Source organism: Lemur catta, chromosome 10, assembly GCF_020740605.2.
Source record: "Lemur catta isolate mLemCat1 chromosome 10, mLemCat1.pri, whole genome shotgun sequence".
Taxonomy (NCBI): Eukaryota; Metazoa; Chordata; class Mammalia; order Primates; family Lemuridae; genus Lemur; species Lemur catta.
The window spans coordinates 3,616,068-3,632,666 of record NC_059137.1 but is presented as its reverse complement, the minus strand read 5'-3'; the positions used below and the strand labels follow the sequence as shown (position 1 = coordinate 3,632,666).

General features: G+C 54.5%; 1 protein-coding gene across 2 annotated transcripts; it reads right to left on the bottom strand.

The window, feature by feature from the left end:
- Positions 1 to 426: 426 nt before the first annotated feature.
- Positions 427 to 3,649, bottom strand: OBP2B (odorant binding protein 2B). Of its 2 annotated transcripts, none has more exons than XM_045562421.1 (7): positions 3,448 to 3,649; positions 2,838 to 2,971; positions 2,522 to 2,592; positions 1,956 to 2,066; positions 1,259 to 1,360; positions 1,014 to 1,040; positions 427 to 559 (listed from the first exon to the last, which is right to left on the bottom strand). In XM_045562421.1, the coding sequence occupies exons 1-6, from the start codon at positions 3,517 to 3,519 to the stop codon at positions 1,015 to 1,017; spliced, it is 516 nt and encodes a 171-aa protein (XP_045418377.1). In that variant the 5' UTR covers positions 3,520 to 3,649; the 3' UTR covers positions 427 to 559; position 1,014. The 2 variants fall into 2 exon arrangements, with proteins under 2 accessions (XP_045418377.1, XP_045418376.1); XM_045562420.1 differs by having other exon boundaries at positions 427 to 554; positions 3,448 to 3,646.
- Between the last annotated feature and the right edge of the window lie 12,950 nt (positions 3,650 to 16,599).

Here is a 16,599-nt window from a genome sequence, read left to right as displayed (position 1 = left end):
TTGGGTGGGGGCGGTGATGAGGGAGGTGCCTGTGGCCACCCCCTCCAGCCCTGCCACCAGCCAGGCTGCTAAAGTGGGGCCCTGGAGGGTCCCACTGAGTCCCCGCTGGGGTGGGATCCCTGCCAGGACCAGCACTGTCTGCAGCCCTGACTCGGTCTCCCTGCCCCCCTCCCCGGTGTGTTCCCAAGTGTCCTCCTGCCAGGCTGGGAGGCTCAGGCCCTCCCAAGCTGAGCCTGAACCTCGAGGTGGCAGCTCTGCAGGGGACCCTCTAGGACATCACATGAACTTGGACCTGTCAGACACCGAGCCTCTTGGGGTCCAGTCCCTGCTGGGTCCAGCGTCTCCCAGCTTCTCTGGTGCCACCGCCTCCCAGCAGTCCCCCAAGGGAGCCAACACAAGGTCCCCTCACAGACAGGCAAGCCCAGAGCAGCTGCGGAAGCTCTTTATTTGGAGTCAGGTGGGGGAAGGGAGGGCAGTGGGGGGAGGCAGGTCCGGGCGGGCCGGGGGTCTGTCAGGCAGCAGGGTGGACTCTGGAGGTGCAGACCTGGGGGCTGCTGTGCTGGGAAGAGGAGCAAAGGTCAGGGGGTGCAGGGCGGGGAGATGCAGGCAGCCGGTCACTGCTGGGCAGCCGTGGGCCTTGAGAGCGATCTGGCCTCCTAGGACCCGGCAGGGCTCTGGGCACCCTTGGCAGGTGTGTGTTGGGGGGATTGGACCAAGTGGGACCAGTGCAGGGGACAACGGTGCTGAGCTGACACGTGGGGGGCCCTGCAGGCCTGGGCCCTGGCAGAGCCCGGGAAGCCCTCACTGGGCCGGGTACAGGGCTTAGGGAAAGAGGACTTCCCAGATGCTCTAGGAGTTAGCGGGGGCAGAGTCTGAGGTGCCGACCTCCTGCCTGGCCCAGGGGCAGGGGTCTTTCCTGCCTGTGTGGGACAGGAGGGGGCCAGAGCAGATGGACCCCTGATCTGGGAACCCAGGGCTCTGGGCTCTTCCACGTCTTCCACAGTGTCACTTACCCTAGTCTCGTTCAGGAACACAGCTTTCTGTAGAGACCAAGACAGACCCAGGGTGAGGAGATGCCCTGGACAGGGGCCCAGACCCCACCACAGCCCCAGCTCAGACCTGCCAGTGACCAAGGCCCTAAGCAGGGCCCTGGCATCCCTGTGAGGGGACTCAGGGGGTCATGGGGGCCATGGGATAGCCTGGAGGTCACAGAGAGACTTGGGGTGCATGGGGGACTCCGGCAGAGCCATTGTCTCACCCGTCTGTGTGGGCATGAGGATGTCCTCCTTCGGGAACCCCTTGCGCTGCACGAATTTCTTGAATTCTTCCATGACCTCTGGGTTCACAGTGGGATCCTTACCTGAGGGGGGGCAGCCAGGTGAGTAGGGAGCAGATACCGTGAGGAGACGGCCACCACTTGCCCAGGGACTTGGCCCTGAAGCGGCCGAGGGTAGGAGAGGAGGCTGGAGCCAACGGTGGACAGGGAGGTCTGGGGTGGGGATGGGGGAAGGGGGTGATGGCCACTGCCCAGCTGACAGGTCCCTGGGAAGGGGGACAGTGGTGGGGACCTGAGCAGCTCCAGAAGCCACCCTGCAGGATCACACCCTGACCTGGAAGGACCTTGTGTCCTGGAGGCACTGGGCTGCCCCCCCACCCTGGAGGGTCCCTGCCCCGTGAAGGCCCCTGTCAGGACACTACCCCCTACATGAGGTGACCCCCCCACGATGCCTGAGACCCCAGGAAGTGGCACTTGGCAGCTGTGGTGTCCAGAGCTCCCCCGTAAGTGGCCCCGCACTGCCCTTCCCAGCCCAGCCTGTGCCACACTGTGCCCGGCACTTGAATCCAGTGCAGGGCGTTCCTGCTCCCCGGGGGCAGGGGCGTGGCTGATGCCTGTCCCATGGGCTTCTGGAAGTGGAGACACGGGCAGGAGATGCGGGTCCCCGAGGGCCCCTCACCCATGAGCTTTGCCATGTGGAACATCTTCCCACGGCGCTGGTCTTCACAGTAGAACACGTAGTGGTCCGTCCGCGGCAGCTTCTGCACATAGGCCAGCTTCCTGCCCTCATCTGCAGACGACAGAGGCGGCGGGTCTTGGGCATCTTCTCTCCCAGAGGAAACGCTTTGCAGAGCCCGCCAGGGCCCTCCTGCTCCCCACGGCCCCAGACCCTGATGCTGGGGAGGAGCCTCCTCCTGGGACAGTCCCAACCCAAGCTGTGGGGCCACAAGAGGCCAGGGGATGTCAGAAGGTGCAGTGTGGCTGTCCCAGCTCCGGGCAGCTGCCCCTGCCCTGCTCCCTGACCTCTAACCCTCAGTCTCCCTGATGGGTCAACAGCTGGGACCGCCCAGAGGGATGGCGTGATCTGGTGTCCCTGCTGTGAACAAGCCCTTCACACTTGGGCCACAAGACCCCCAGGAAGGAAGGGGTCGCCCCCTCCTGGGAGGCAGACAGGGCCGGGACCAGAAAGGCCACCGGGTGCTCTCCCCCGGGCAGTGGGGCTGGCGCAGCTGGGCCGGGACTCACAGGCGAAGAATTTGCCGGGCTCGTCGGTTTTCTGCATCCGGACTTTCTTCTGGTGGCACTGATCCTTCTTCCTGGAAAACAGGGTGTGCTCGGGCGGCTGCTCCCAGGACACACTGGAGCCGTCCTCAGCTCACCTGGTGCATCGCACTGACCAGGTGGCCCCCAAAATTCCACTGCCACCCCTGACAAGCTTTAGGATATTCGGGCTGTCTCCCCTCAAAGTCAGGGCGATGATATTTCACCCACACCGAAATATCGCGGGGCTGGGAGGGGAGAGAAAGTGGCCCAGAGTGGGGCTGAGGCGGGCAGCACTCACATGAAGGTGACTGTGACTTCCATGTCCCCACCTTCCAGGGCCGTCACTGTCACGGGGGACACCTTCCTGGGCCTCTTCTCCTCTGGCACGTCCTTGCCAGTCACCACGGCCTTCACATACCAGGTCCCTGAAAACTGGAGCCAGCCGCGGCCGTGGCTCAGGGTCAGGTCAAATGTCTCCTCCTCAGGCCACACCGTGGGCTGCCCGGGGTCTCCCCCCAACCTCCCCCACCCCGGCACCCTGGCCGCAGCCCCCAGAGGCAGTCGGGGTCCCGCACATCCGCACCCCGAGCTTGGTTAGAGCCAGCCCCGCGCTCAGGGCTCCGGGCCCCAACGGAGGCAGAGGGTGTCTGCCCCCCACGCACCAGGCCCGGCAGCGCTGAGCCTCCCTGCAGAGGGCCCTCCCTGCAAGGCCTGTGGGCGTCAGCAGCAGGCCCTGTGAGCTGAGCCTGCCCCCAACAGGACCCCATTCTCTGACCACTCCAGGCTGGGAGGGCAGGGTCAGAACCCGGCCCTAAAGGACACCTCCTAAAACACGGCCCCTGGGTGCTGCCCCGGCCAGCAGCCATGGCCTTGCTCCCTCACCCGCCCATGGGCCCAGCCCAGCTCACATCCTGCTCCTCCTGGGCCAAGGACAGGGCAGCGACCAGGCCGAGCACGGCGGTCAGGAGCAGGGCCTTCATCTCCAGGGCTCTGTGCTCACGGCCTCCGCAGGTCACCTGGGTGTCTGGGTGGCTGTGCTGGCTCCCCTCACAGTGCCCTTTATAGCCCTGGCCGGTGGCTTGTGAGCACTTGGCACAGACCCCACCCCTCCCCCGTCCACGGTGGCCAGCCCTGCATCCGGGAAGGTGCAGTGTCGCTATTGTTGGAATCTGATGGCAAGTAAGTGCCACCCAGAGAAGAAAAGACACGTGATGGCGTCCAGTGTTTGCACCACCCAAAGTGCTGGCTCACAGACCAGCTGGAGGGGAACTGCCAGAGCAGGGGCGGGGTAGGGGTGCAGGTCTGCAATCTGAGCCACGGACGGAAGGCCACAGCTTTGTGACGCTCCCTCCCCCACCTACACCCTCCTAGTGCCATGGCTGGGGTCCTCGCCAGTTCTCTGGGGGACTGGCTGTCCCACCTCCTGCTGACAAGAAAGGGCTGAGCCTTAGCACCGCAGAGACGGGGCTGTGCCCTCCGCTGAGTCCCTGTGGCCCAGAGCCCCAGCTCTCACCTGCCCTGGGGGCCCACCCTGCACAGCTCTTCCCTTGCCTGGGATGTGCCACCCTAGAGCTTCCTGGGGTGGGGGAGGGCACCCTTTTGTGGCTGGGGTCAGATTAAATATCTCCTCCTCAGGCCACACTCGGGACAACGTTGCCTCCCCCACCCAGTCCATTCCGTGCCCCAGGCTGGCCGTGTTCCTTAGAGCGCTTGCTAGTTCCTTGATTGTCCTGTTCATGTTTCTTGTGTGTATTCGTCACCCAGTCTTCCCCTTTAGACAGGCCTCGCACCTCATCCCTTTGGATGAATGGGCCTAGTAGGCACCAGGGGTCACCTGCCGGCCTATGTTCAGAGTTTCTGGCTGAGCTGCCCTGGGCGGCTGGCTTTGCTGGTCTCATCCCTGGCTTCCTTGAGCAAGAATTGCCTTTCTGTCCCTGACCCTGTAATTTCTAGGCCTGCGCCATCTGCCCAGAGACACACAGCTGACCCAGGCTCTGAAGGCAGGTGCTGGGGCCACACAATGGCACCTTTGTGCCTCTCTGGCCCAAGATTGGACCCCCCAGTACTTGCCAAATAATACTAATACACCCTCTCTAATAACCCCTGGGAGCTATCCTGAAGGTGCTGGCACAGCCTGTATTTGGCCCCAGCAGGGAAGGTGCTGCCCTGCAGAAAGCCTGCCCTTCTCAGGGGGCAGGAAAGGGCAGAGCCCAGGCTCATTCAGAATCTGAGGTTAGCGGACAGGCTGGCATCTCTGTATTAACAGGAAGGTTTTCCTGTTCCCTGTTCTTGTTGACTGTACTCCAGGCACCTTGTATTTCTCTTGTTACATGTGAATTATTGATCTAAGTGCCCTGTGACAGTGGTACCTTTAACAAAATCCTTGAAAATGATGGTGGAACAACATGTACAGATGATGGAGAGAACAGGGGTGTCCCCCACGAGTCCTGTGCTCAGTGTGACTGGTTCTCTCCAGGTGCCTCCCATCTCACCCTGTGTCCTGGGGTGAGTTCTAGGAGTTCTCCAGCTATGTTCTTTTTAGATATTAGTTGGGTTCAACTGGTAGTAGACACCATCAGGAGATAGTAGGACTGGAGGTTAGGGTCAACCCATGGCAGGCAGGGAGTTGGGCAAGAGGTCAGTGTCAACCCATGGCAGACCCCCTGGGAGAGGATAGGGCAGAAGGGGAGAGATATCCTGCCCCATTGCTCTGTGGCCTGGGGCATTTCGCTGGATGGCTGTGTTCCTTCTGATGGTAGTTCTGTTGAGCTGCCCCTGATCCATAGTTCCAGCTGCCCCTGCTCCACAGTTCCAGCACTTCTGGTGACATCCCTCACTACCCTTGCCTTTGAATCTCAGGGTGATCGTAGTTTTTCAGGACTGCTAATTCCTAGGTGCCTCACTGAAGTGGACCGTGTCTGGGCTTTACTCAACATTTGAGTATAAGAAGGTTTTGATGGCACCACCAAACAAACACCTGGACCAGAGATGTGCTGGCTGGGATTGAGGTATATCTAGAAAGGGTAGGGGAGGAGCTTAAGATAAATGTCAATTAAGGCTGCAAGACCAACTGGACAGTGGGGACTGTGGCTTGTGCCACTAGCCATCTATTTTAATTGTTTTGGAGACTGTGGCCAGCCCCTGAAGTCTTGGTTACAGAATGGACCTGATTTGCAGCGTAAGAGGGTCATTGTAGCGCAAGGTATGGACTGTGATTTAAGGTGTTGATAACTAGCCCTCTCAGCCCACCTGCAGCTGTTGTAGACAATTCCTGGCACACTGTCATATTCACAGCATCCCACCGTAAGTATGTGCATTCTTTCTTCCGTGTTTCTTCTGACACATGCCAGTGAAACCCAGATGTGCAGGTGAATTAACATATCTAGTCAATAGGGATAGTAACTGATGGGATAAATGGCCTGGGCTCTTCCTTCTCAGTGGGATAATCTGATATGGTTCCTCCCTATTTCTCAGACAGTCCTCAGGAGGACTGAGGCTCAGTTGCCTGCCATGGTAACCTTCTCATTAACATATCTCTTACTGGTTGTTCTACCTGCCAAATCTTACTTGGTCTCAGCCTTCTGGCCTCCAGAACTATGAGAGAATAAATTTCTGTTCTAAGTCACTCAGTTCATGGTATTTTGTCACAGCAACCCTAGCAAAATAAAACAAGCCCTAGCAATATTAATAATTATATTAAATGTGAATGATCTAAATATTCCAGTTAGAAGATAGTGATTGGCAGAGTTAATTAAAGCCATGATACAACTATATGCTGTCTACAAGAAACTTACTTCAAATAAGACAATAGAGGCAGGTTGAAAGTGAAAGCATGAAAAAGGATATAAACATTAATCAAAGGAAAGCAGAAATATTATTTTAATAACAGATGAAATAGACTCCAGAATAAAGAAAAATTAACATAGATAAAGGGAAATTATATAATAATAAATTGGCCATTCCACAAAGATGACAGTGATCCTAAAGGTGCGTGCACTAAAACAACAGAGCTGCACATCAAGTGAAGCTAAACAGATAGAACTGAAAGGAGAAATAGACAAAGCCACAATTATAGTTGGAGACTTCAACATGCCTCTCTCGATAATGAACAGAATAACTAGACAGAAAACTAGCAGGGACATTGAATAACTCAACCACATCATCAACCAACATAATCTACTTGACATTTGTAGAACACTCCACCCAACAACAGCACTACACACATTCTTTTCAAGTATCCACAGAATATATATCAAGATAGACCTATCCTGGATCATAAAATAAACCTCAACAAATTTTTAAAACTTTAAATAATATAGGGTGTTTTCTGGCCATGTGAAATCAAACTAGGAATGGATACCAGAAACAGAATAGGAATTTTTTCAGATGCTTGGAAACTAAATAACACACTTCTAAACAATCCACAGGTCACAGAGGAAGTCTCAAGGTAAATGAAATATATATGGACTAAACGAAAATGAAAATACGATATATCAAACCTTGTGGGACACAGACAAATCAGTGCTGAGATTCTTAACAGTCATAAGAAAGAGGATATGCGGCTGGCAAACAAGCACTAGGAGAGATGTGCAACATCATTAGCATTAGTGGAACACAAGTAAAAGCTGCCGTGATACAGCACTGCAGACCCGTCCAAATGGCTAAGATAAAATCATAATGATAACACCAAAGTCTGGTGAGGATTGATGGAAACTGGATGGCTTCTGGAAAATGGTTTGACTGGCTAACAAAAACCGAAACATGTAACAAGCATACAATCCAGCAACTGCACTCCGAGGCATTTGTCCCAGATAGATGAAAACCTATTTTCACGCAGAAACCTACACATAAATGTTTACAGCAGCTTTATTTGTAATAGCCCCAAACTATTATTAGGCATACAGATGTCCTTCAACAGGTGAATGGTTAAACAAACTGTGGTGTAGCCATACCGTAGAATATTACTCAGAAATAAAAAAAGAATAAGCTATTAATAAATGTGACAACCTGCATGAATCTCCAGAGAATTATCCTGAGTGGGAAAAGAAGCCAACCCCATAATTTTATGTACTATGTGATTCTATTTATATAAGATTCCTGAAATGACCACATTTAGTGCTGGAGAACAGATAGATCCGGGGTTAAGGGGTGGAGTATGGGGGAGCAGGTGTGGCCATAGAGGGCGCCCGAGGGCTCCTTGTGATGAAGGAATGTTTGGTCTTGACTGTACCAATGTCAGTTTTCAGGCTGTGGTGTTGTCCTACGTGTTGGAAGGTATCATTGGAGCAGGAGGGTAAGGTACACAAGATCTCTGCAGGAGTTCTCACAACTGCATGGGAATCTGCAATTGTCTCAGAATAAAAAGTTTAATTTAAAAAACCACAATGAGCATAAATACTTTTAAAAAAGCACATGTAGCCTAGAACTGAGAACTCCATGCAGAAGCATCATTACAGCAGATACACTCTCACATATGCACAAGGGGAGCGGCCAATTGTAACTTTGCTTTGCTTACAATCTTGGAAGTACCTTAAATATCCATCAAAACAATGACTAAATAACAGTTTATATTTCCATGAGATGATATAATGTGTGGGGCTTTAAAGGAATAAAATAAATCTATTCATCTATTCAATGATTTTTACGCTTTTTCTAGATGCCAAGCATTCTTCTAGGCATAAGGAACAACAGTGAGTAAAGCAGACAGAACGTCCTGCTCTCATGGAGCTAACATTCTAGGTGTAGGGGACATAAAATAAACAGAATAAGTGAATTAAGGTGCCAGCTATCAATGCCTCACCTCCAGCTCCAAACACACCCTTCACTGCCTGTTCTGTGATGGTGGAGCTGGACCCAGCAGGCCTCTCCCGTGCGCACCTGGCACGACACTAAGCTTTGTTGGTAGAGGCTTGGGAGGAAGGGCCTTCCTGCCTGGTTCCAGGATGCTTCCATTTTTCCCTTTTTCTTTCCTTTAGTGTACAACTGGCAGTGGCACAGACAGGGGACATCCGGGGCTCTCACCCACATTGAATCCAGTGGACCCCTGTGAATGGCTTTCTACTGAGATTCAGTGGCACCCCTACAAGTAGATTGCTGGTGAATCTTGTAGGCTGCCCAGCCCCTGCCCACCTGCCCCTGGGAGGGAGGACAGGCTTCCTGCCTGCCAGGCCCACCCTGCATTTCCCTGCCTGCTGGCCTCTGCCCTGAGCTGGGCCAGCTCTGGCCCTGGGAAACCCAGCAAATTTCTCCACCATCCCTTGGGCTGCAACCACAGCTTCTCCCACGAGGCCTGAGCTCAGCCTTGTGGAGAGGACCCCCGCCTCCATTTATTTCTTCCTTAGCTGCCTGCCTGCAATTCTGAGCTATTCTTTGTAGTTCTCTTTAAACCTTGCTGGTTAATTGTTCATTAGATAAACTACCCCTGTTCAATCTATTGTGTGGTTTCTGTATCCTGATCAAACGCTGATTCATATAATTATATATTATTTGCAAAGGTGACAAGTGCAATGGAGGAGAAGCAAAGTGGAACGGGCTGCACAGGGAGTGTCGGGACAAGGGGCTGTTTGTACTTTCATGGAATGATCAGATTTGGCCTCGCCAAGGCGACATTTGAACACAGAATTGAAGACGCGAAGGAAGTGAGCCGTAAACTAACCAGGGGAGAGGATTCCAGGTGCAGGGTCATCCAGGGCCCGCCTGCAGGTGGGAGGAGGCCCAGTGTGTCCCAGGAACAGACTCGGCAGAGCGGCTGGAGCAGGTGTTCCGGGAGACCGGCCAAAGAGGAGGCCGGGGAGAGGGCAGGACCGGCCGTGTGGGCTCATGGCCACCATGGGCCAACAGCTCCTCTCTGCATGGATGGAGGACTCCGGGGAGCCCTGGCCGAGCCAGGCTGTGACTTACATTTTTAAAGGTTTAGTCCAATCGCTGCACTGAGGGCAGGTTTTGGGGGTAAGTTATAGAAGCAGAGAAGCCAGTTGGAAGGATACTGGTGGATGCCAGGATGGTGCGATGACTCCAGGGCATCAGGAGTAACGTCCCCGCCACAGACAAAGGGGAAACGGGTCAAAATACACGGAACAGTTCGGGCAGCACAGGCTGTGATCTCCGAGAGGGGAGCAAGTTAGTCAGCCAGGATCACGTGGAATACTGTGTAAAATGCCCTTATAATGCAACCATAAAAAGACAAATAGCCCAATTAAAAGTGGGGAATGGCCTTGAGTAGACGTTTTTTCGGAGGAGATATGAAAATAACCACTAAGCTCAGGAGGAGATGCTCTGCATCATCAGTCGTCAGAAAATTGCAAATCAAAACCGCGATGAAACAGGACCGTTGGGCGCAGGAGGAAGCAAGGCTTTGGGAAACCCACGCTGCTGCTCTGGCCACAGACACGGCAGTGACCACGCAGGGTCTGCGGGGTGGGCCACTGCTCTGACTGCACTGGAGCTTTCAGAAAGGAAACGGCAAATTCTGAGCTTGAGCAACAGTCAAAATACTAGAGAGGTTCTGTGATAGCCGTAAAATAATACATAATTCTTTTAGCCACAGAGTAGAAATGGCTGAAAATCAGACCCACAATTTAATAGTGAGGGTTAAAGATTTGCATAGTGAGTTTCCAAACCTCACCACGTCTCTCATGGGAAAGTTGGGACATTGATTAGGGAGCGGGACCCTGACACACAGAATGGGCACATTAATGTGAGCTCAGGTGGAAGTGAGAATCCTGACCCCTCCCCAAGACCCTGGAAACTTCCTGAGCAGAATCTTCCCCTGCCCCTTTGCCCGAGGAGAGCAGACTTCCCACCTGGAAGTTCAGTGGGAACAGGTGATGATCCTAAGGTGTCACGCCCAGAGACCACATTCAGTGTTGAATCGAGCTGACTTACCAGTCTGTGCTTACGGAAACCGCAGAACTCTCGGCACAGACGACTCCGTCCAAACCTGCGCGCTGGGAGAAGAGCGAGCGCCCACGTGGCCCCCAGCAGCGCGAGGCGCGTCCCTGGGATGGCCCCGGCCCTTCAAACGCCTGCCTGCGAGGCCCCGCGGTGCCGGGGATTTACTGTTCCTTCCAGCCACAGCCCAACCTGCCCTCCCTTTCTTAGAGCACTTGCTGAAAACAGCTCAAACTGTGACCCTTCCCCTGTCCCTTTGGGACGTCTGTGCGTCTCCCACAGTTCAGGAAGGCTGTTCTCAGGGACCTGGAAACGGTTCCTTTGAAACATGGTCATCAGGGACGATGGGGCCTCGTCTCCCACCTCTGCGGGAGGACGGCGCCCTGACTGAGGTCACGGCCACACCGCTGGCCCGACCGCATCCACACTGACCAGCCCTGGACTTTCCCAGGAGCCCCCGCTCCCTCCAGGACGCCCCCTTGCCTCTGCGCAGACTGGAGCGGAGCTCAGCTCTTCCCGACTTGTGGAAGTTGCTGAACTACGTCTGTTTTCACCACTGCAGTGTCCAGTTTGACTTTGACAGTCCCTGTCAGAAACTCCCTATTTAGAGAGTTGGCTTGAGCAGCTGGGAGCAGCTCTACAATGTGCTGGAAGGTTGGCTGAGAACCGGGCTCCCGGCTCATTCAGGGAGGGTGAGACATGGGGACTGTTTCTAGCAAAAGAATTGGCACTGGTGGGTGTCTTCAGGGCTCCCAGGGTTTGTTTCCGTTAGGTGTGGCAAGGCAGCGCTGGGGAGCACTGGGCTCGGGCAGAGGGAGCAGGAGGAGAGTACGGCCGAGCTCCAGTGGGCGTCCACAGCGGGCAGGGCCGAGGCAGGGTGAGCAGGCCCCAGGCTGGCCGGTTTGAATGATTTCAGCGGGCTCTGGGGTGTAGGGGCTGTCCTGGGTGGTCTGGTACCTGGCCCTGGGCGACTAGGGCAGAGGGATGGGGGCTGAGTGTGAGAGCTGACAGGGCAGGGGGTGTGGGTGGTCTGGGTTGGGTGGTCTGTGTAGGAAAGGCAGGCTCACATGTCCGTGCTGTTTCTAGAAATTAGCTAACTCCACGAGGGGAGTCTCTCCAGGGTCAGCAAGGCCCCAGATGTCAAAGCCTCAGTCAGACACAGAAAATAAAAGGCCTCATTAACACAGCTAGGGGTGTCAGGGGACAGAGGCTGCACAGTAACCCGAACAGGCCAAGTTTAAGATAAAGGATTGTTAATTGGTAGCAGGGAAATGGCTACTGAAGGGTAAAGAGAACTCCAGAAAATAGAGAAATAACAGAAACAGGAGCAAGTTCTGTCTCCAGGACTGAGAGTGAGCACCCAGTGCAGGAATCCACCCGGACGGCTCAGTCTTTCCCGGAGAGGGGGTGTCTGTGGCCCCCTGGATGGCAGCAAAGTTTGCTGAGGTTGGTGTGCACAGAACTCCCAGAAAGCCACCCATGAGGGTGCTGCTGAATTCACTGGGGGTAAGCTCCCCCGGGCATCCTGCCTGCAAGCCAAGCCCCTCAGGATGAAGAAGGAAGAAGACCCCCGGGACCTAAGGGAAGCCACTTCCTCCAGCACCCTCTACGGACAAGCACTACCACTGTACCAGCTATGAAGGAGAAGCGTCGGCAGGGCCCAGCTCCAATGCCACATGTAGGGCAAAAAAGGGTGAATTTGGAACTGAGGGGAAATAAATCTATAACTGGCCCAGAACCCAAAAGGATAGGGACACGGAATGTTGGGGTACACACTCGCCCACCCCATCTGCTTCCCCCCACCGTCAATTTCTTCTTTAATATTTGTTATTTTCTCTCTTCTACTTACTTTAGGCACAATTTCCTCTTTTCTTCTTAAGGTGGAGGCTTGGACCATTGACTTAAGCATTTATTTTTTTCTAGCAGAACCATTTAGAGCTATGAATTTGCAGCTTTAGTTTCTGCAGGATTAGAGCTCTGGGTTAGCTTGAGGGGAAGCCCTTCAGCGAGTGCTCCATGAATCCTGCTGCAGTGGCTCCCACCAGGTCATTTTGGGATCCTCACACTCATGGGTGAGGGGCAAAGAAAGAAGTTACTGTATATTGGTGATTAATTGAGCCTGATTACTGCCAGCTGTGGGAGCTGCAGCTTAGGCAGAGCAGGGAGGGCAAGTCTGGAACTCAGGGGCCTCACGGGAGTGCACACTGGTGCCTCCACGCCCAGCGAGGATCACGATGAGGTGACCGCCCGGGCTCAGAGCTCACTGTAGGTGACCCCCCTGGGCAAACGATTTAGAGAGCAAAGGGGAGCCAGAACGGGTGGTGGAGAAGATGTTGAATTTCAAGTAGATCCCAGAATCACCTGGAGCAGCAGGGGCGGAGCGTGTCTCACTAACCCTCCCACTGAACTTCCCCTTTGAGAGAACCGCAATGGCCAAGACCATGATGCTTTAGTGACAGTTTCCTGCTGCGCGTATCTGAGCAGCCTGCGGGGTGGAGGACAGACGATGACCGAGGCTCCTACCCCTGTCCCCCCGGGTTCGTCCTCCCTGTGTGATAGGCAGCTCCTGACCACACCCCAGCTCCTTGCTTGAAGGTGTTCTCTGGGTGCACGCAGTGCCCAGGCACACGCAGGCAGACTGGAATCGCAGGTTGGCAACGTCCCTGGGAGAAGCCCCCAACCAACTGCCGGCCAGACTGGGGGGTGTGGGACACTCTCAGGGTGCACTGCGCAGGGTCTGGGGACCCCTCCTGAGACACTCACATTGTTTTCTCTTCATGGTGACCATGCACATGATGGTCCCTTTTTCTAGTCAAGATGAACTGGGTCGCATTTCCCAGGACGCGCAGTACCCAGTGACTCTGTGCGGAGTAGAAGCCGCGGAAGACTCGGGCCATCTCTTAGTCCCAGCACGCCCCCTTCCGTTGGGATGAAAGCGCGTTTCTTTTACCAAGTGGTGGTGCGTTCCCTCCCCACCTGGGCCCCATAGCTCCCATCTGACCAAGCCTCCATCAGTAGCAATTATTGACTCTGGACAGAATCTAAAAACAACTCTCCAGAGGCACCGAAGAGCAAGCAAGGCAGGTCTGCAGGGCAGGCGGCGCTTGGAAGGAGGTGAGGGCACCGAATGGCATCCCCACTCTTGCTGCTTTCGTCTGGACGCAGGCCCTGTCTCCACCGCGCGGAGCAGATGCAGCTCTGACCGAAACCCTGCAGTCCGGCTGGCTCGAGAACCAGAGGACAGAGTCCAGTGCAAGGAGAGCGGCTGGGACGTGGAGAGAGAAGTCCTAGAGAGCCGAGAGCCAGACAGGGGGAGCCCCGAGTTCTGTCACCAGCTGTGCAAATCTCAGGCTAACCCTGAGTGCACGTGGAGGACACCAAGCCGCCCAGCCAAGGCCAAAGAACTGACTGAAATGTGAGCTGAACTGCGGCTCACCACGGCGGAGCAGAGCTTACAGCTCCAGCTCAGTCAGATTAGCTTCCTGCTGTAAAAAAAAAAAAAAAAAAATGAATACTCTTCCATGGAACTTAACAAAATCCAGGGTTTATACATCATTCACAATGTTCAGGATACAATCCAAAATTACCAAACATATGAAGAAACAGGAAAATATGACAATTCGTAAGAGAAAGGGCGATGCTGAGACAACACAGGTGTCAGCAGCAGCTTTCACAACAACACTTAAGCACGCAGAGGACAATATTCTCTTTCTGAATGAAAAGACACATCTCGGTGGAGAAATAGGACTGTAAACACCAACCAAATGGAAATTCTAAAACCAAAAATTACAACACATGACATAAAAATTCACTGGATAGGGCTATTCCCAAAACTGAGAAGATTCTATGTTAACAGAAACAATCCATTTCTATGAATAAAGAGAAAAAATATTGAAAACAGAAGAGCCTCAGATGCCTGTAAGACAATACCGGAAGCCCTAACATATGTGTAACTGAGTCCCGGGAGAGGTGGAGCAGCTCAGCCATGGGCAGAAGAAACATTGGAGGCAGTGATGGATGGAAATGTACCACATTTTATGAAATTGTAGATACAAAAGACTTAGAAAACCCTATGCAGGATAAACAGAAAGAAAATGATACTAGGTGCATCAAAGTCAAAGTGCCAAAAACCAAATTTAATGACAAAGTTAGAAAGCAACCAGAGAAAAGGGACATGTTACACACAGTGGAACAATGAACTGACTGAGCATGGACATCGCCCCAGAAGCCATGTGGCCCAGAGAGAGTGGAACGACACCTTCAACGTGCTAAAAGACACTATCTGTCCATCGAGAATTCTGCATCTGTTGAAAGTATCCTCCAAGAGTAAAATCGAAGAGAAACCTATTCAGGTGAAAGAAAACGGGAAGAACCTGTGGGCAGCAGGCCCACGGCACCAGAAATGTACGGGACATTATTCAGGCTGAAGGGAGGGGACATGCAATGGAAACTAGGACCCGCAGGAAGAGCCAAAGACTGTCAGAAGCGGTAGGTTTGTGAGTAAATACAAAACACGACTTCCCGTCTTGATTCCTTTATTGTCTGCGTGAGAGCTAGGAGCAGGCTTTGTAGCATGACATTGTCTGTGATACGAGCCGGTGTGACGCGTGAGTCAGCGCTGACATGAAGTGGGGCCGAGGGAGAGGGGACCCACATGGCTGCAAGGTCTTTCCATTTTAAGTAAAGTGGCACAACACTGGTTCCAAGTAGACTGTGATGTTAAGGCTGTCATCGAAATCCCTAGAAAGCCACCTTTAAAATAATTCTAGGAGGGACAGCTAAAAAGCCAATAGATGAGATGGAATTTGAGTAAATGGTGGTGCTGGGGTTGGTGGCCACCCTCCGACCTGTCAGCAGCGCTTCTGCGACGGCCACTTGTTTGCTTCTCTTTTTTCACCACCCGCGTTCCTGCTCCGAGGGATGAGGGACGGGACGCCTCCTCTTCCAAGCCGCCCCTCCCCACTGGCCGTGCTTCTGCTCCTGCACCTCGCAAACTCCCTTTTCCAAGTCCCCTGCCACACACCTGTGAGTCCTCAGTCTTTCCCCACGCAGGGTGGGGTGCTTCTGTCTGGGGGAGTCCCAGTTTGTGTGTCTGTCTTCTTCCACCACTGACACCCCCTCATCCTTTCCTCTCTGCACAATTCCCAGACTGTTACCCAGGCCTGGTCTCTGACACTGGCCCTTCAGGCATGGGCTGCTTCCCTTGGAGGCTGTGTGGGGCGTGTGGCACTCTCTGAGTTACAGCTGCACCCGTGGACTGTGTGGGGTCTGGAAGAGGGGGCAGGGACACTCGGGCACCCGAGATTGGGTGTGCCCGCCTGCGTGGTCACATCGGCCAGCCACAGGTGACCCTGGAGCCCGGCTGACGGGAAATGGAGCTGGGCATTGGTAGCTTCTGCTGTGAGGAAGAACCTGATCCTCATACGAACCAAGACCCATGCTTGAGATACGGAGGGCGGAGCCCGAGTGGAATAGAGTTTTTTAAAAAAATGCTCTCTTGTCCCAGCTTTGCGGTGCTGGGTGGAGGCCGTCTGTCCCCTTCCTGAGCAGCTGACCAGTGCACACCCCAGTCACGGCCCTTATCAGACCCTCACACTCTGGGGCCCTGGACACCAGCCCTAACTGTCCCTGGGCCAGGGCCAGGCAATTAGGGACAGCCCCTGTGCCCCAGGGCCCCAAAATTATTCAAATTAGCCAGCCCACAGGGAGCCTGAGCACCCAGCTGACCCCCTCGCTGCCCCCCAGGCTGCCCCTGAGCTCCTGCTGGCTGCTGCCTGTCCTGGGTGCAGCCACCCCACGTGGCCACCTGGAGCCTTCTGTCCCCGCTGCCTCTCATCTCCCTGGGCTATGTCACACCATCAAGAGAAGCTTTAAATCTCACAAACCACCAGGATGCAGGAAAGGTGGCTGATGCCTGTCGGGGGCTTGTCCCCCAGCTGCCAACTCGCTTTCCCAAACCTGCCCAGGCACAGACAAGGACAGCTTCCAGCCAGGCCCCTGGGGGCAGTTCAGGTGCGCACACCTGAGGCCAGGGCTGGCCTCCCTGGTGAGCTCAAGCCTGGCCATGCCTGCGCTGTGCCGCTGTCCCCCCGGCCCGCACACCATGTCCACCCTGCTCAGACGCAGGGTCAGTGCCAACGGCCCAGGTGACCCTGTCTAATCCCCACCTG

Excerpts from the sequence above, each read along its gene's own strand:
- OBP2B (XM_045562421.1), bottom strand. The coding sequence starts at position 3,519 with ATGAAGGCCCTGCTCCTGACCGCCGTGCTCGGCCTGGTCGCTGCCCTG. Across the intron at positions 1,361-1,955 it reads CCACATGGCAAAGCTCATGG|GTAAGGATCCCACTGTGAAC; the intron begins GTGAGGGGCCCT and ends GCCCCCCCTCAG. Across the intron at positions 1,041-1,258 it reads CCTCATGCCCACACAGACGG|AAAGCTGTGTTCCTGAACGA; the intron begins GTGAGACAATGG and ends TGGTCTCTACAG.